Genomic DNA, 20386 nt, shown 5'->3' on the forward strand with positions numbered 1-20386 from the left:
ATCTTCGCTAATAAATGTACGAATCATGGACTTCAAAGTCTTATTCAGACGCTCCACCAGACCATCTGTCTGTGGGTGGTACACACTGGTCCGAATCGACTTAACGCCCAGTAACCCGTAAAGTTCTCTCAGTGTTCTTGACATGAACTGGGTGCCCTGGTCAGTCAGAATCTCTTTCGGGATTCCGACTCGGGAGATGACCTGGGGGGGGGGTTTACCAATTGACACTCCGGGCAGGACGCACACCAACGGCGCACATCCGCCCGGATGCCCGGCCAATAAAATTGAGTCATTATCCGGTCTAGTGTTTTATCGTATCCCATGTGACCAGCCATCGGGTTATAATGAGCCGCCTGGAAAATCATTTCCCGGCGGCTCTTTGGTACCAGCAACTGGGTGTTTTCCTGCCCTGTCTGAGCATCACGGCTCACTCTGTACAGTCTGTCCCTAATCAATGAAAAGTGCGGCGCACCAGGTGACCATCAATCCGTATCACTTGGTGAAAGGCTGAGCGTAGAGTGTCGTCCCGAGACTGCTCGAGTGGAAAATCTTCCATGGAGTGAAACTCGGGAGGCGGTGGAGTCTCCACGGGGGCTCCGCCGGTTCCCCCTCCCCGTCTGCAGTGTCGGCCGGCCTCGCGTCGCCGCTGAGCACCGCACAGATATCGCATGTCCCTGTCGGCCGTGAACACCCCCCCCCGCAGCCTGTCCCATTAACTTGTTAAACCCCGGCCAATCTGTTCCCAATATTAGGGGGTGCGTAAGGCGGGAGCTAACCGCGACCTTTAAATTATGTTTTTTCCCCCCGTATCTAATGTCCACTGACACCATAGGATACTCGGGAACGTCCCCATGCACACACATTATCTTCACCCACAATGCCTCCATCAATGCCCCGGGTCGAAAAAGGCTCTGGTGGATCATAGACTGCGTACAGCCCGAATCCACCATCACCTGGTGTGTCCCCCCCTGGATTCTTATCGGAACACGGTATGTCGCTCCCGGACCAGGGGAAGGTGTTGGAGAGCCGGCAACCCGAATCACCTGGCCCACCTCCATCAGCGGGCACTCCCTCTGGAAGTGCCCGGGCTGCCCGCACCTCCAACACTCCTGCCCTGGTGTTCGAGAACCCCCCTGTAGGTCAGGAAGAGTGCCGGTGCTGTCGGTGGGCAGTAGCTCGGGGACCCGCGGGAGGGGTGCCGGACACTGTGCCGGCGTCGACCCCGCCAGGGTCTGTGTGGGTAGCCTCCTCCGCAGGGCAGGTGTTGGCCGGAACAAAGCCGGCATGAGACCGCTGTCCCCCTGCCCAGGGGAATGAACCGCCAGGTGGTCCTCCGCTAGGGTGATGGCGGTCACCAGCAGCGATGGCCAGTGGCAGCGGACCCACGCCGAGGTTCCGGACGGTAATCCGCCCACAAACTGCTCGAGGACGAGCTTTTCCACCACCTCCAGCGCCGTTCCCGGACCCCCGGGTTGTAGCCATCTGGTGGCCGCGTCCTCGAGCCGCTGCGCAAAAGCGAAGGGACGGTCCTCCGGCCCCAGCCTGGCCTCACGGAACCTCCGCCGGTGGTCCTCTGGGGACAGGCCCATCCGGTCGATCACCGCCTTGCGCACATTCGGATATCTCTGCCTGGCTGCCGGGGGGAGTCCCAGGGCCGCTGTCTGTGCCTCCCCAGCCAGCAGAGGCAAGAGCTGGACCGCCCACTCGGCAGCAGGCCAGCCACACGCCTCCGCTGTTGCCTCGAAAGAGTCGAGGAAGGACTGGGCATCGTCCCCTGCCGTCATCCGATGAAGGGCCACGTCTATAACAGCGGAGGAAGCCGCCGGCGGTGGAACCGCAGCTGTCCGGGCTGCGAGCTGCTCCAGGGCGAACGCTTGCCTCTCCGCCTGGATCTGAAGCTCCCCCATAAACTGACGGTTCATCTCCGCCTGGTCCCTCTGCATCGCAACGATCCCCGCCAGCATCTGCCCCAGCGCCACGATCGGCTGGCTCGGCCCCTCCGGCTGCTGCTCTCGGTGTTCCATCTGTGCCCCACATTGGGCTCCACTGTAACAGGTTTCCCTGTTACCCGGTGAGTCTCAGACTTGCACAGAGGCAGCACACAGCTTGAGGTAGTTCCAAAATGCTTTTATTACCAACAAACACACATACAGGCTCGGTGACGCTCCTCGCTCTTTCCTCTCGCCTCTCAGTCCCTCCTGCTCTTTATTGAGAAGAGACAAACCGATTAACCCCAGCTGAGGCTGATTAACCCTCAGCCCCAGCTGAGACTGATTAGACATCATTCCGGCACTGTTCCCTGAGCCACACCCCCGCTCCACCCACTCTACAGCTGAGTCTAACCACACCCCACTGCCACAAGTGCTATATAAATAAATGTGACTTACTGCTTTGTGTCAGAGCAGGGAAAAAGGCCAGACCACTATGATGTCAACGCTGGTGTAATACCTCAGTAAACTAGTTGTGAATATCATTCCCAAAGAAGGCGTGTCTGCAGAGTCACCCTGTTTCCACACACACACACACACTTCTACGGGTCAGGGGTTTGTCTGAGAATCTGTGTAGGCTGTGACGTCGGTGGAATTGTGAGAATGAATCAGTTGTTAAACATATGCTGGGTGTTACATTTTGGCCACTATCTCTCTATCGGTGGTATATTTGTCTGTCTGGTTACCAAACATGATACACACACTCGTGCACAGTAATTCCACGTAACAGCTGGAGAACTGACCTGTGCCTGGAATAACAGTTTATACGTCACGTCTGGAGGTGTTTTCACACCTGCAGCAAAGAAAACAGATGGATTACTGGATGTGATAAGAGTGTGTTGATTGAATTGGTTGTGTGGATTGTCTAAGTGTAGAGATAATATAGAGATGACTCTGACATGCACCTGATCTAATACTATATATAAAAAAACAGAGTGAGAGGACTCAAGAGACATTGTGTGCAAGATGAGACAAACTGGGGGAGAGTTGCTGGGAGTCATTGGAACTTGCGTATCACCTCTCTGTGTGTGTGTGTGTGTGTGTGTGTGTGTGTGTGTGTGTGTGTGTGTGTGTGTGCGTGTGCGTGTGCGTGTGCGTGTGCGTGTGTGCGTTTGCATGTGTGTGTGAGGGCTAGTTAGAGATTGGGAAGAGGACAATACGATTGTCCTTCCCTCAGTCATCAGGCAGACAGCCAAACTATCGCATTCCACAACCAAAGCTCACGCTCACTTCGCTGCTGCTACTCGGAGACGTCACACAGAGATAGCACAGCGTTTAGCCATTTAGTTGTCTTGGGAAATATGCTTGGCATGTCCTGTGTGTCGGTCAGATGTTTGGTTTCAGATGTCAGAAGCATAATGATTTCTTCCTCTCAAAATGAACTCAAACTATGAGCACAACCCTGTTTTCAATCCAACTTGATTTGCACCTGTCAGGTCAGTGAATCATCTGTTGAGGAAGGGAAATACCCTGGAGAACATTTACGAGCTTAAGATGGTAAACAGGAAGGTGGCTGATGGAAATGTCCTTTTTGTCATTGTGTAAGGAGACAAGGAATGTTTCAGTAGTTTGATGTTTGAGTTGAGCGTGGGAATGTGCTTTATGCACCCTGCAAACACACGCGTATGTACACACTCACGCTATCCTGAGGATCTCTTCTGCTCTTCTGCATACACATACCACTAACATGAGCTTAGGGTTATTGAATCTGTGTTTCTTTTATTTTCCATCTGGGGATATTTAAAGTATCTGTACATCTATTGGATTAAATGTGTGTTTCCTAGAGGATGACCAAAGGGTGCATCATCTGTGTGCGTATTCTGTGGCGCATTTAGGGGAATCCCTCCTGACCTTAGTATCCACACCAGATCGGCTTATGGGATTGCTGGATAGTCTTAGCGATGAGGCGTTAGTCATCACCTGGGCAAACAATCACCGAGGAGATTAAGGCGTGGTATCCCAGTGGGAAATGGTGTCACTGGTTTCGAAACACTGTGAGTTAGTGGCATTGTTAGAGCAGAGGTATTCCCTGTGGCCCTGCGCACAGTTTAATTCAAGCAAATTGCTTGTGGCTGCATGTATTTGAATATTACTACTTTAGTTCTAACCTTGAGTAACGGTGCTAATTATTCTGCCACCAATCGCAGTCATCCAATAATCAGCCAGATGATGAGTGACTGACTGATTATGATTTGATATGGTTAGCTTAGTGTAGGGCCCTCATGCCTACACAGTAGGCACGTCACATACAGCGTAGGCACGTCATGTTGTGCCTTGAATGGAGCCGATTATCAGCCACATATGAAATGCATGTCAGAGCCAATGCTGCTGCAACGGAAAGAAATATGCATGTGGGTTTATGTGAGTAAGCTCTAAAGTCATCAAGATCTCTAAGGTTTAATTAATGTTTGCATAAAGCCTGTGATTTATTGAGACATGAATAGTTGAGCCACATCATGCAGCCATAAGTACAGTTTGTTATGGAGTTTATCAGAAGTTTATTTATTCATGGATGGTGTGCACTTTTATAAGAATTGTAATGTAAACAGACTGGAGAAGTGGCATCTTTCCCCTCATCTCTTAAACGTTGAAAGAACATCATATTATTTCCTCTTCTGGAGTTTCACATGTGAACTTAGCATAAAAAAAAAAAAAGGTTTATTTCACCTTTCAAATACCCTCAAAATAGTTATTATGCAATACATTTTTTGTATTACAATACCAATTACTATCAGCTTTACAGATTCTGATATTTGCTTCTTTGTCCCTTTCTCTTTCCCGCCATGTGCAGTTTTGATGTGGACAATGGCACGTCATCAGGTCGCAGCCCCCTGGACCCCATGGCCAGCCCGGGCTCAGGCCTCATCCTGCAGGCCAACTTTGTTCACAGCCAACGGAGAGAGTCGTTCCTGTACCGCTCCGACAGCGACTACGACCTCTCCCCCAAGTCTATGTCCCGAAACTCCTCCATTGCCAGTGACATGTGAGTGCACGCGTTTCTTGCTTCCATCTGAGCCTTCATGAAATACACCCAACTCCTCCCCGATTGTGCTGAATGTTGTTAATTCTGCTTTTTATTCTGCCTCCACGAATCTGTGTCACGGCTGCTGGTGTTTATTAGATAAGGGCTTAAAGCTGCCACGTCGCTAGCTTTGGCCCCGATGGGAAGTGTGCATGACCAACAGCTGATTGTGTGGTGTCACGTCTATTCTTAGCCATATCCAGTAGCATAAACAAGGTGGTCAGTAACAAAGTGTCCACAAGCACAGCTTATGTGACTGATATTTTGACAAATTGCCAAATATGTTTCTATAACTCATAAGGATAATGGGATGGATATTTGTGTCGCAGTTGATCTATTCACCATACTGCATTACATTTCAAGTATAGCAAAGCCCACTCTTCTGGGTCGATGTATATATTGATAGCATGTTCCTCATTTTCCACACAGTGTTGGCTCTCCAGTTACATATACTGAAAGCTTAGTACTGCAGGAAATACAAATATTGACTGAAAGTATAGCAGTTTTTTATCCAGACCTTAGCTAAGAGAAATAGACAAAAGGATGAAAGATAATGTCTTACGGTAAACTTAAGACTTCCTCCTACTGCTGCTTTTTGCTCTGGAGCATTAAACCAATAACCCTTCGTTGACCTACGCCCACAATCCAGTTACCATGTTAAACAGTTCATCTTTTATGCTTCATTCTTTCATATCTTGTTTTCTTTCTGCTGGATTGCATAAACAAGGCAACTTGCCTTCACAGCACTATTCATGAAATGAATAATACAGCTTTACAATCAAGTTAGGAAATAAATAATTTGTGTAAGCACCTAACAAAGAGACACCTTCAGGAGAACCACACAGATTACTTCCTTCGCTCCCAGAGAGTGCGTCGTCTTTACTCTAAATACCTTCTATCTGTCTTGTGATTGTAGCGCATGACAAGCCTGCGTCTCTTTTGACTTTCACGCCAAGCATGTCAGCTCACGTGCCAGTTGGTGTGTGCGTGGTGTGGCTGCGGCCACGTAGAGCTGACCAGTAGGAGGACAGCTCCGTGACACTAACACACCACTGTCACCTGAGCCCATGTTGACTGTGTTCACAGTCATAACGTAGCTCGGGGGTGCGCAGGAGTCGGACTCAAAGTTTACTGTTAAACATTCCTATAGTTGGAATTGAACGACTGCTGCTTTCCACTCCTGTAACAATGCACCTTACACTCCACCTACTCCAGGAGCCACGTGTCCCTGGATGAATACAAGTCAATAAACATGTGAATTAACGACTGCCTATGGGATATAGTTAAGGGCAGAGAGGGGAAGGACATGGATGGAGGGCGACCGCGTGAGGGACATGTCTGTACAGCAAGTGAAAAGACAGCTTGCAGGTTTTACAGTGTCCTTGCTGGAAATGGCATTCGCTGAACTACCGTATGTGGACGGAGACACGTCCACCCATGAATCCCTTTCAAACTGGTGAAACTATTACGTTGTGTGACGTGGGGCCTCAGCTGGTAGCTGATGTGTGAAACTAATCTAATGTGATGACCCCCTGCTCCCCCCTACCCCTCCTCCCCTTGACTTTTACAGCACATGAGCACTACATACTGTCAATATTCTGTAGGTTTCTAGCTGACATTAAAGCCGAATGTCTTTGTGTCTTTCAGTCATGGAGACGATATGATTGTAACGCCGTTTGCACAGGTGAAGGCTTGTCCCATTTATTATTGGTTTTTTTTGTTTTGTCTACATATTTTACATTTTCATAAATGAATGTATGATTCAGTCCTAATCTATTACGTTCCCTTCAGGTTCTTGCCAGCTTAAGGACTGTACGAAACAACTTTGGTGCATTAACTAATCTCCAGCAAGACAGGGCATCCAATAAGTAAGTTTCACCGTTCGTTTTGTTTGTTCGTTTTTTTTCAAACAGAAATGAAATCTGTCGAAGTGGGAGGGGTGACTGTATAAAAAGGTGACAACGTTCAACATCCCACCGTATCATAATGTATGATGACGGTCACTTTATGACTAAGATGTTCTACCAAATAGGTGATCGCATGCTGCACTGTGTACAGCGCTCACTCAGTCTGGCTATGCTCGCCCTCTGCTGTTCTCTTTGAGTAGCCGACGACAACAATAGTAGCAATAGTCTGTGACGGGGCTGCCTACATGTGTAGAAACGGGTTCAGCGAAATGGTGCTTATTTACTGCGAAGAGTCAGTGAGAGAGAATAACACATTTTGAGGTAAACTACTGATTGTATTGTTTTGGGAAGGAAATGTCTTAGTGTTTGTGTGTCTCCCCCCCGACAGGAGATCACCCATGTGTAACCCACCGCCCATCACCAAGACCACCTTTACGGGTACGTGGACCGCCAGAGCAGCATGTCCTCGATGTGTTTGTGATTATGTGTGTCGTCTGGGAGTCAGGAATAGACTTTTCGATAGACATAATTAATATTATTAGCATTAGCGGTAACACTTGGGTTCTAAGATATCATTTAGGATATTTTATTCAATCTGTTGGAGGATTTAAAGAGATGAATAGTTATGTCTCTATCCATATGTGCCAAAGTTAAGGTACTATAGATGGATATTTTACCAATATTATCCTTTCTCTGGTATCTATATATTTTAAATCCCCACAGCCTTGGTTTAAGGACATCAACGTTTTTTTTTTAAAAGCTCCATGTAACTAAAGCTGCTGAATATCCAAGAATGTGGGCTGATGCATTACAACATTACAACATGTATGAATGATCTAAACCATTGATATCAGTATTGTTTCTTAGTAGTCCAGCCTCCCCTCTCCTCTTGCCTCTGCACATTTAACTCCTTCTTCCTATTTCCTCCTCCTCTTCCTCTCTCCTCCACTCCCTCTCACAGTCCGACTTCACTGTCGAAGTGTTCCGGTACATAGTTTGGCTGCAGCCCTGCGTCTGTGCAGCAGAGTGGCCTCTCCGAGTGCCGGTGTCTGATGTCGCACTAAGCATGAGAAGAATGTCATTGACGTCAGTGCAGTTGCTGTCAGAAAGAGTAGCACCCCAGCCACGACAGAGAGGGAAAGGGAGACAGAGAAAGAAAGAGGAGAGAGACGGAAAGGAGACAAAAGAGGGAGGAGGAAGGATGTTCAGAGATCAGCGGAGGAAACAAGTGTGGGAGAGGAAGGGGACTAGCGGAGGGAGAGAGAGATTTGTCAAAGACAATGAAGCAGGAGAGGGGGGGTATTTTATATATTTAATAGGAGGTGACAAAAGAGGTGTAGAGATGGCAGTGGTCATGCTTATACACTAAATAGTCATGCATTGAAACACAAATGGTGAGCCATGTGCCCTTTGAAATATCCAGGAGTTAAAAAAGCCACACATGCATTCCAGACCTATAAACTTTGCAAGTAGTGTTCGAATGAATTGTCCCAGAATAAAAGATTGGTTTAAAAGAAAAAAAGGGGTGGGGGGGGGGTTCTAAATGCAAACTGAAATGTTGATATCGTGAGACTGTTTTCTCTGTGTGTGTGTAATTGAATTACAGCTAAAGGAACCCCCCTCACAGATCACATAGCATTACAAGCCTGTGCTTTCCTAAATTAGCATCAGTATTAATTGGCTTCTTACAAGGTGACACTTCTCTGTTAACGTAGGTGGACATTGAGGGAGGCACGTCTCCAATTTCACATATGAAAAGCAACCAAAGGATACTCTGCTCTGATGTGGGGCTTGTGACGGTGACGCACTACATTCTTTGCCATATCGTCGGCCATCTATTTGTTTACCTCTGTGTCGTGGTGTTTTTGTATGCTGAACGGTGAACACATATTACCATGCGATCACACACATCTTGGGGAGCTCCCAGCTCTGGCTCCACTCCTCTATGACTCCAGTCCACATGTTGCCGCTCTCCCTTCCCCATCCACGGTGCAGTCCTCTCAGGCTTTAGGTACAGCTTGGGGAGAGCAGCACGTTTGGCTACCAGGGACGCCGAAGCAACCCACCCCCTATACACACAGCATCTATAGGAAACACTACCCACAGCACCGGATTATACCCCTTGTTTCCCGGCTACAATGGATACTTTCATTGCCAGAGAGGCTAAGAAGACAAAATCATGATGTGTTATGGTTAGCATTTCATCTGGTGTGTGTGTGCACGTGTGTGCGTGTGCGTGTTTTTGTTTGAGATGTCTTTGTATTTGTTAACCATGTCAGGATGCTGCAAACCATCTGGTGTTTGTTCCTTGCTGGACAGTATTGACATGGATCTCAACTGGTTCTGAGTCTCTCACTGGATTTCCACCGTCCCCACATTGGCAGACATGGGCCTGCTAAGCAGACTGCTCTTCATCCTGCTACATGACTGGAATTACATCTCTCACGAATGATAGATCTCACACCTAGATCACTGAGTGTGATGTGTGTGCTGTGTTTGGAGAGATAGTCGATGAGTCTGTCTGTGAAAGATCTCTGAGAAATCGCTGTTGCTCCTTGTGCTCTGTGGGTTACCTCTGTATTCTTTGGTGTGATTTCATTACTGGTAACATAAATTTGGACACCCATAACTGACTCAGGGTGGCTGCTTGCCATTCATCACTGGCAACCGTACTCACTGGGACCGTACATTCTTGGCTTAAAAGGAAGGATCCAGGATTTGAACTTTAGAAGTGCACTGGCGGTTTCTTTTCTCCAAGGGAATCAGAGAGCTTTGCTACTGCTGACCTAACCCACAGACTGCTCATCTGTGGGTTAGGATACAGGACTACCACCAGGCCCCCACAGCTGGCTCACCTGTCCAGTATGAAGAGTCACCCATGTGTCTTCTCGGGGTATCCCAGCTTAGCTGTATGTGGGGTGGGAGACCCCGGGCCTGGACCGTCCACTAGCCCTTTGAAGCGGGCCCTTACTGACCCCTTGCCCTCCTGTCTTGCCCCTGCAGAGGAGGCCTACCAGAAACTGGCCACTGAGACCCTGGAGGAGCTGGATTGGTGTCTGGACCAGCTGGAGACGCTGCAGACAAGACACTCTGTCAGTGAGATGGCCTCTAACAAGGTAAGATTAACAAAAAAGTGTCCTCCAACTTTAACAGTTCAATTATTGAACTATATGTTTGTGTTATTTATGGTACAGGTAACATAATGTATTTGTGGGTGTCATAAACTGACACTGACACTTGAATTGGGCTGCAAGCAGCACTGTCCTCACAGGTTAACTTCAGATAAGGGAGGTGCTCGTTAAAACATCATTTAAGGTGACTTTTTAATCCGTCCACAACCTACAGTTGCATTTCCACACATCAATGAAGAAATATAACATTACCAACAAATATTTCTACAAATCTGTCAATGTACTGTATACTGTATGGTCACTCTGCAGTAGTGGAGGGGCGTTTATTGTTCACTGACATGCCAAGCTGATGTGCAGCGCAACTTCACCTGGAGATAGACCCGATACGTTATCGGTTGTTAATTTGATTAATTTGAACAGGTGTAGTTTAATGATATTAAGTAGGCATTACCTTCTCTGTGTGCAACTTGCTATGTTGCCATCAAGCCCTTCTCCTTGGTCATTTGTCAAGTGTTCATCAACATTTAGCAGTTACTCTTTGAGCCGGAGGAGCTCACTTCTTCTACAATCATTACTTGGTTGTATATATTATGTGTTTGGATGCCCTATTCAGCACCCAGCCATCAAAGTGCACATTGGACTGTTTTAGTTATATTATCTCTCATGTGTTAGTGACAGCATGATAATCCAGGCAGGGAGTTTTGTTGTGAGCATGCACAGTTGCCTCGTGTGTGTGTGTGTGTGTGTGTGTGTGTGTGTGTGTGTGCGCGTGCGCGTGTCCTTTGTGTCTGTGTGTGGAGGGAGGCTGCTGTGCCACTCTGAATGCTGAGCAGCTCTAGTGATGTCATACTGTGATGTCACACAAGGGGGCATGGACCAAGACGAGCGGCAGGGAGGACGACAGACAAAGGAACGACTCAAACGCACACATTCACCGCTGATGTTACCACGGTCACATGCATGACTGGGACATACCTCATATAAAAGTGAAAAGATTAAAAGAAGGGAGAAAAAGAAGAAGAAAAACGTATCATGCACTATTACTTACCAGGACAACTATCTCTGGTTGTCATGGCAACAGCCACAGGCCCAACCAGCCTGCTGTCTCACTCCACCAACACATACACACACATCAAAGGTAATACAGTCCCCACACCTCCCACATATAGCTTTTACTTGTGTCTGTACCTCGCAGACTTTCATTGAGCAACACTCAACATGAACCTTAATTCATCAATGATGAATGAATTCTGAGATTAAAAAGAAATTACAGAATGGAATTCCCTTGATGTAAAATGAATGAAACTACAGCTCATTGTATCTGAAGGTGACTTCCAGTGACATTCCTGTGTAAAGCCATACGAGTGCTTTAGCCCTGTCCTTTAGCAGTCACATCGTATAGCTGCTGTTTTGGGTTTGCTCAGTGGGAGCAGTACGGTTCCTTCTGCTCCCGACATCCCAAAGTAAAAACCCTGATCAGATTCTGACATAACCGAGAAATAATGGATTACACCTCTGAATAGCAGCATTCTCAGAGTTACTCCATTAAGGCCCAGGGCTGCGATAACAGTAGGTCAAAGAAGGTGACCAAATTTTACCTGTTTGACCAAAAGGATCTCAGACCGGGCAGAAGATGCTGTTGCAGCATTCACACAGCAGCAGACATACATACTCTACAAATACACACTATTATACACAATTCAAAAGAAATGTAGCACAGTTCATACTATCTTACGTGACCTTTGAGACAACCGTATCTCTATTGCGCTGGTGGTTTATCCGGTGGCTCTAGTTTAGGATGCTCCTGTGGTTACAGGGACACCCTTTGTGTGGGCATAGGCGTCTTTAGAATCAGCACCTGGTCTTCCTCCGGCCATGTGTGTGCCGATCAAGTTTGATCAGCATGCCTCTTCATTGTCATCTCACTTCAGGAGGTAACAATGAAGGACAAGGAACCCTCTAAGATTCAAACCCACTAAGATGTAGAAAGAGTGGTTTCTAGTGAAGATACGATTTCCTGGTGGGATGATGCTTCAGGCAGTAAAAGGTTCAAGTAGATCCCATCATTTCATGAGGGGGTACTTGTGAAACATGGTCGACTTTACGATACAACACACTGCCAAAATACTTTAATCTTCAAAAAGCTTTTCAATGTAGGCATCCCGTGTTGCAGCCTTGGTGAGGTAAAGGTCATTCAAAGGGACACATGCAATAACTAAACCCTACCCAACAACACCTGCCTAAATCCTCTCATCTGGCGGCCACACGTACTGTACAACCTGGTTAAAAGCTCAGTGTGTCTGTTGCAGTGAATTCATTAGGGCCCTCGCACCGACGTAGTATGTTTCTCTAGGAATTATTGTTATATTTGTTTCTCCCTCATGTTGGTACAAATGCTATGTATCTCCACAACACAGTGCCATCTTAATGAATATTGGATTCTGTGTCATTTGGCCCCCACCTTAAGGACATACTCCCGATCTTGAGACGACACCATATATATTTGGTCCAGTGATGTGTGTTGTATCCGCCAGTGAGTCATTCAGGACACCCGTCACCAATACTTGTTCATTTCCTTTTTTCTTTACTCGCTCAGGCTCAATACACCTGCCTATGCGAGGTGTGCTATGCACAATGCTGTGATATTTGCTCATGCACCTGTGGAGATCCCAGCTGGGTAAACTGCTTCTTTAGGTTTTAAAAAAGATCAGAATAGATAATTAATCATGCCAATACGTTTGTGGAGTTTCGATCAAACATGTTTTGCTGCGGCTCTCAGGAGGTGATGGGGAAACAAACCGCTGTTCATTTCATGTGACGGTGCAGCTCTTTTATCTTACTCGTATTCAGGGTGTGCAGATCTTTCTTTGAGCTCAGGTTTTGATGATGCTTTTTAGTTACTATACTTCTAAGCCTCGTTTGTAACTTGCTAGTCATACTCGTGGAGGTCGAAGGCAACTGAACAAGTTGCTGGTAGGTTTTGACTTTTGGATTTTCTGAACTGAGAAGTTTCTTGTAAGGCTGTGTGTCAGTACCTCGACTATACTATAAGGCCTTATCTTTTCATCTTTTACATTATATTAGTGAATGTTGTTACCCTTACCTTGAAGCTGCCTACACACACTGTATAGACTTGCTTCTCCACATTTTGTAACGGTCATGAATGGAGGCAAACTTACTTCTTACGGTCATTGGTGCGTTCATTGAAAACAGCGAGTCGCAGCAATTAGACTGGTTTTCCTGTATTCTGTGGAGAAGTGTGTGGAGAGGGCCATCGCTGCCACCAGAATAAATATGTACTGTGAGAAAAGAAACAAATGCAACAGAGACCTGGAGGTGTCAGGGGCTATATACAGCAGGGAGTGGATATTTCTGGTCACTCCGCCGATGAGCAAATTACACACAAGTCACAGCTAAGCTTGGTGTGACACTTTCCAATTTCAACCCAATAGCTTGTGTTCACACCTCTTGGCTAAGCTATCAATATGTGTGTGTATTTGTGTTACAGAGGGATGGAGTTTTTGTAGGGGGGGGGGGGGGGGTCTGTGGGCTTTGACTGTAGGCTTCAACGGGGAGTAAAGTTTGTGTGTGTGGTGTGTGTGGTGTGTGTGTGTGTGTGTGTGTGTGTGTGTGTGTGTGTGTGTGTGTGTTTGTGTGTGTGGGCCTGTGCCGGCCTGCTTGGCTCTGAGTCAATCAAAGCTGCTGGATCTCAGTTAGCCGGTTGTCTCATCTGCTCCAGCGTAGCTGTAAATTACTCACAGTGCAGGCTGGCTGGAGAGGTGGGTGTAAAGTAGGCAGAGACAGGTTGGGTCCCTTTCCAATCCATGTAGCCACTGGACCATCACAGACACATGCATGTGCACGTATGTGCTCACGCACACCAAGGAAAGAAACTCATCAACGCAAGTTAATTGACTGTATGTTCCTGATTTAAGATCAAGTTGTTCTACATATTATTATTGTACCTGCACTTTATTCAGTTTGATGTAATGTCACGCTGCCCCATAATTGTTACGGCATCCATAATCAATATCTTTTATAACAACAACACATCTAATTTAGGGGTGGGCTGCACAATTTATCAGATATTAATGACAATCTCTATTTTCCCACAATTGAATGAACCCGATTGACTGCGTTTGAAATGGGTGCTCCACACCAAGTGTATGCTGCATATCAAATCAAGCCAGTCACCAGGCACGTGGCTTCACTTTTGATATGCCGTCGTGCCGCTGCATTCGCTCCCTGCAGAGGCCGTCTGTGAAAAACATTCCTGCCGTCCAGACTAGACGACTAATATATATGTTACTCTTAAATCAGCTGAAGAAGAACCTTAGTTTAAGTCATATTTTGATATTGTCCTCTGTTAGTTTCTTTTTGGATGAATAGTTTTGGTGCAACGTTTTTTGCTCCTAGGAGCTGTGAATAAGGACCAGTCTTATTATGATTCATAGATTTGTACATGAGCAGCAATGTAGCACAACATGGAACTCAAAGAAGTGCTCATGTGAATCTTAATCTCTTCATGAGCTCAATTTTGATTCACAAAATAGTCATTTTGGCCTTAATTGTGTGGCCCTAATTTAATAACAACGCGTCGGTGTGAAAGGGGTCGTTCATAATGAAGCCACAGTCGCATTATTACTTAATGCGTTGGCAATATTGTCTTTGTTACACTCGTGCCGATAAAGCATATTGAATTCAATTGAATCTGCTTTTTATATAACTCATGGCGAGTTGTTTCCAACCGAAGGGACAACCTCTTGAGCCTGTGTGGACACGGAGCTCTCAGTTGATGTTCCACTGAGCCCACTTCACATAACAGTGACGCTCACTCTTTTTGCCAGATGAATTGGTTTCCATGTGATACATCATCTCAACAGTGATGTTACTGTGACTCATCTCCCTAGTTTTTGTTAGATGAGGTAACCTGTACTTGTACATCATACTGAACAGAAGGTTAGGTCAGTCAGCACGCAGACCCTGACACACATGTACTAGTGCATGTAATGCAAATATGTCAACATTTACTGTATGTACACAGACACATGCACACACACACACACACACACACACACATGCACTCCCACATCCTGCCTCGCTGCAGGAATGGAAGGAAAAGGGAAGGGGTAGATTCTCCACTGACTTTAGTCCCAGCCAATCACACAGCAGGTGACCTCAAGTCTGTTCCAATCCAAGCCAATCAGAGGTGATGATGAGCTCACACTTCTTCCCTTTCTGGGCCCTGATTTGCTGCTGTTGTGTGACACGGCAAGAGAAGCGTCTTTTGCTCTTCACATAGGAGCTTGTGTCATACACACAGAGGCAGGCAGGCCTGTTTGGGAGCTGTTGACAGAGTGTGTGTGTGTGTGTGTGTGTGTGCTGTCCTGGTGCTTTGGCATCTACCAAGCATCCGCACCATCATCAATTATTCACAACCTCGGCAGTGCGTCCCTGTATCCGAGCGTGTGTGTGTGTGTGTGTGTGCACATGTCATGTGTATCACAGTGTGTGTGGTCTCAGCGGATCTTTGGGGAGACACATTCTCGCTGCTCCTCTCGCAGAATCTGCTTTTCCTCTCTGCTTCCTGCAACATGGGCTCCTTTCTGTGGATATTTAACACGGTGCTTCGTTTATGGACACTGAACCGAGCTCCGAAGGCTTTTCAGGTTGAAGTCTTTTCCTGGCCAGAGCTGCGGACGTGTTTTGTTTTTTAGCGGTCTAGCGCTTTCATCATCCGAACTGTATTTTGGGCGATAAACCTGCACCTTTCTGTTTCTGGATCTCTTGTGTTCGTTTGTCAAAATGCCTGAAGCTAATTATCTGCTCTCTGTGTCCTGGGGGTATATAAAGGTAAGATGTGGTCTCGGATTAGTCTGTTTAAATCAATTATTCAGGCTTTTTCTTTTTTTGACACCTTTTTCAATGTGATTGTTCCTATTCATTTCTAGAGAGTTTTTTTTGTAACGGAGATTCATCCTCGACACATATTTGGATGCAGCATTATATGACCACACATGGAAAACACTTTCTGCATGTTGCTCCTCCAACATGTCAAAAAGCTTGTGACATTTCTGGATCAATCATCCATTTTGATACCACTGTGATGGAGAGGGCTGATAATGCCTGCACTGTACTTTGAAAGGTGTAAACATGGCTGGAGGTGCGGCAGAGAGGAACATACGTAGTTACATTTTCAAGAGAATTTAATTTCAAAAGCGCAGTGTAAATTGTTAAACTCTCACCGGTTATTTTGGGTATTTTAAACTCTTAGATGGAATAAATCAGCAACTCTTACAGCTCTGTGAAGACTTTTTTAGGTCAACAATCCTCTCGGTAGTTGAGATGCTCCACATTTTATTGATGTTATGGGGGATGGTTTTTAGGTTAGCCACACATTTGAATACAAAAAGCAAACATCTATCTTTTTCAGTGATCTTATCTCTTATTTGTTATAGTAATAAATACTTTGCGTGTCTTGTTAATACAGCTCGACGTGTCATGTATTTGTCATTTTGCTCCCCTGCAGGCTCTTATTACCTGACAAAAGCACACCACAGATGGCTCTTTGCCTGTCGTGTCTCCATTTTAAAAGCCACCCAATGAATACCCGTGGGTGTTACTCAATAGGATGTCAATACACGATTGTGAAGAAAGCACTCTGCAGTGTAGTAATGTCTATTTTTAAGTGATCAATATTGATGTATACTTAATCAATATACATAAATTGTGCATTTGGGCTGAAGCCAGAATGAGTCAGACAAAGCAGCAACTATTGTGCGGGAGTTGTCTTTGTTTTCCAATCCGTTTTGTAACTGTTGTTCGGCAGCCACTTCAGAAAGCCCCTGATTTCAAGCATCCTCCTCCACGTCAATCAGTTTGGTCTTCAAATCAAAACCTGCAGCTAAATTTGGGCCTGCCACTCCAATTACAGCAGACAGGGGAGACCGAAGAGAGAAGAGGGTGAGGGAGAGGCAGAGGAAACAGGAAAACAGAAATTTAAAAAGAAACAATGTGGGAAATTGGGTTTCTGATTACGTACATACCTGCACTGTGTTTGTGCGCACGTGTTGAACCAGAAATGGTGCCGTTCCTGGTGCAGCTCTTGTGATGTGACTGGAAGAGGCAAAGTTTATTTGTCTCTGAAATTGTTTTTGTGGTCTCTGTGTTATTATTGGGAAATATTTATTCAAATATGTGTATGTTACCTGGGTATCAGCTGGAAATTGTGATATTTCTGCCCTGTATTACACACTGGGAAACCTTTGCTCATCTCTCTGTGTGTGTGTGTGTGTTTGTGTGTGTGTGTGTGTGTGTGTGTGTGTGTGTGTCCCTCTTTCAGTTCAAGAGGATGTTGAACAGGGAGCTCACTCACCTATCAGAGATGAGCCGCTCTGGGAACCAGGTGTCTGAGTTCATCTCCAGCACCTTCCTGGGTGAGTGATGACACAAGATAGACTCACCGGTTTGGAATAAAAAAATAATCTCCTTTTCTCTGAGAAGTCAAAATGAATACGATGCCAAGCTTCAGAGTGAGTTCATGGAGTCATGATGTGTGTGTAGCCAAGAGCATGCAGTACAACAGAATGCTTCTGAAACACTGTTTAAAATGCCAGAACAATTAATCTGTTTTGTTTTACTTCAACCTGGATGTAGTTCATATTTAATTCAGCCACTATTTACAGGAATTTTTCTGGTTGAACCACTACAACATTAAATGTGCAACAAAAGGCTCCGCCGTCCTCATATTCTCCTCCCACTGGTGTTTCACGGGGTTTCTCTAGACAAGCAACATGAAGTGGAGATGCCAACCCCTCAGACGCAGAAGGAGAAGGAGAAGAAGAACAAGCCCATGTCTCAGATCATTGGGGTGAAAAAGCTGCAACACTCCTCCAGCCTCACAAACTCCAATATCGCTCGCTTCGGAGTCAAGACCGAGACCGAGGATGAGCTAGCTACGGTGTGTGTGTGGGTCCTGACAGACCACGCAGCAACTAAATTAAATTGCACATTCACATAAATACAGTGTACAATATCTAACATGTACGTTGGCTTCGGGGCTCAGGTGATAATTGTGTATCTAATTCTTTTCTTCAGGAGCTCGAGCATGTGAATAAATGGGGCCGTAACGTTTTTAAAATCGCAGAGTTCTCTGGGAATCGGCCACTGACAGTCATGATGTACACGATATTCCAGGTAACGACTGTGACGTCTTTTTTTTTTTTTTTTTTCCTCTCTTCACAATCTTTCACTACAAAATGAAACCATGTTGACCAAAATATTGCTCTCGTGTTTTTATGGTTTGTAGGAGAGAGACTTGCTCAAAACATTTAAAATTCCACTTGACACCTTTATAACATACCTGATGACCTTAGAAGACCATTATCATGGCGACGTGGCCTACCATAACAACATCCATGCTGCTGACGTCACCCAGTCAACTCACGTGCTGCTATCCACCCCTGCCCTCGAGGTGAGGCGCATGTGCACTTACACAGCGAATGAACACATGCACAGACATACATGTACGCACTAACACGCTTCCACAATCAGCTTCAATCAAACTCCAGCTCAAAGTCCAATCAATGGCTCTTACTTGCAAGGATATTTTTTGATTCTCTCATCAATGCCCTACCCCCTCCCCTCTGTGCTCGGCTCTTTTCTTCCAGGCTGTGTTCACAGACCTTGAGATCCTATCTGCCATCTTTGCCAGTGCGATCCACGACGTAGACCATCCTGGTGTCTCCAACCAGTTCCTCATCAACACCAGTGAGTCTAAATATGGCGCTGTCTTAGCAGCTACGTCAGTGCCTCAGCAGTGTCATTAGTGCGTATTCACAAACAAGAACAGTCTGTTACCCAGGTGGGAACATGCACACTGTAGCTTCTGCCTCATACACACACACACACACACACACACACACACACACACACACACACTCACACGCTCACACACTCACACTAGCATTTTGCAGACAATTAACCTTTCTCTGATACAGGAAACGTCACATATAAACCAAACTTGGATGCATAGTTACTGCACATGGATGGTTAAAATATTTTAAACAGTACACACATGCACATTATCTGCATGCACATGTGCCCCATTGTTGTCGTGTATAATGCTTTAACAAGTGATTCCAAGGACGGGGAGTTCAAAGAGAGAATCAATATCTCCCACAATGCAATAGTAGCCTTTCCTTGTAGCACCTCATCACTCAAGCTAACGTGTTCTAAGGAAGCAAACATCCCTTCAAAGACTTGGATGTAGTAGACCACTGCATAGGGAAACCTTTGTAGTATAAATGCTGTTGTTAGGGTAACAAGGTGGGATAGTAGTTATGCCACACACATTGCAAAATATCATATTTTCTCATTTACCGCTCACGGCATCTAACCATGCAGACGTGTGTTTGCCCTGCGGATCCTGTGCAGCCGCACCAGACGGGTTCGTCATGCTGGTCCAAAGATAACTTTGTTTTAAGAGATGTTGTTTTTGCAGTCGATCAACATCAGCCTGTATGTCTGTGTTAGTCTAAGGCAGGCGTATCATCTGTCAACACCAGACACATTTAAAGATAGCTGTTGGCAATTAAAAAGTCCTGAACCAGGGTGCAATACAATGAATCAAATGCCATTTGAACAGCAAAATATCTTTCCATAATTGGTCTTTGTTTATCTGTAGAAACCACAGATCTCACTGTTTTGGTTTTGATATAAGGGGCTTCCTATCTTTACACCTAACAGTGTTTTTTATTGCTGTGAGCGTCACAAATATACATTCTATTAACCTCCATATATCTCAAAATCTGGAAGAATAGAAGCAAAACTATCTGCAGAGTAGAGATGGAAGGGGGTGAACTGAGCCTCCCACCAGACGTACAGGGTTCATGATGTTGAGGCTGGTAGCTGAAGACTGAACCTCTGTTACTGCCCTGCTTTAACTGACTCACTCTCTCATGGCGGCAGGTGCCACAAATATTGCCTTGATTGGGCAAAATAGAGGAAAACACAAACAAATGGAGTTTATATCCACTGGGTATTGCCTTAAGCAGTCATTCAGGGTCCCGTTACCAAAATGTGTGTTGCATCAGGGTTCAAGTAATACCTTATCAGAACAGAAAATACACTGCACACCCTCACACACTTAACTCATAACATGTGTCATGCTTCCTCTAAGCCCAAATGGGGAATCCCTGCAGTAAAGGCAGTGTGAGTCATCCCAGTTCGGAGCCACCAGACCGATCTTATGTCAGCCACAGAGCAACAGAGCAGGATCCCCGTTCTCCCCTCTGCTGCTCTGTTCCACTGTGGCCAAGACTAATGCATCTTAACGGA

The 20386-nt window shown here is 45.9% G+C and overlaps 1 protein-coding gene across 6 annotated transcripts in view; it reads left to right on the forward strand.

Annotated features, from left to right (window-relative positions):
* Nucleotides 1-20386, forward strand: part of pde4d (phosphodiesterase 4D, cAMP-specific) — a 145532-nt gene that overhangs the window by 119894 nt on the left and 5252 nt on the right. For 5 of the 6 annotated variants that reach the window (XM_034542148.1, XM_034542146.1, XM_034542150.1 and 2 more), the window contains 10 exons: nucleotides 4780-4971; nucleotides 6658-6694; nucleotides 6802-6878; nucleotides 7306-7355; nucleotides 9921-10033; nucleotides 17391-17484; nucleotides 17833-18008; nucleotides 18146-18244; nucleotides 18357-18521; nucleotides 18718-18817. In XM_034542148.1, coding sequence (XP_034398039.1) covers nucleotides 4780-4971; nucleotides 6658-6694; nucleotides 6802-6878; nucleotides 7306-7355; nucleotides 9921-10033; nucleotides 17391-17484; nucleotides 17833-18008; nucleotides 18146-18244; nucleotides 18357-18521; nucleotides 18718-18817 — 1103 coding nt within the window. Of the gene's footprint in view, nucleotides 1-907; nucleotides 2072-4779; nucleotides 4972-6657; nucleotides 6695-6801; nucleotides 6879-7305; nucleotides 7356-9920; nucleotides 10034-17390; nucleotides 17485-17832; nucleotides 18009-18145; nucleotides 18245-18356; nucleotides 18522-18717; nucleotides 18818-20386 lie in introns of those variants that run through there. The other variant, XM_034542147.1, reaches the window with a different exon arrangement.

This window comes from Cyclopterus lumpus, chromosome 9 (genome assembly GCF_009769545.1).
Source record: "Cyclopterus lumpus isolate fCycLum1 chromosome 9, fCycLum1.pri, whole genome shotgun sequence".
NCBI classification, from domain to species: Eukaryota; Metazoa; Chordata; class Actinopteri; order Perciformes; family Cyclopteridae; genus Cyclopterus; species Cyclopterus lumpus.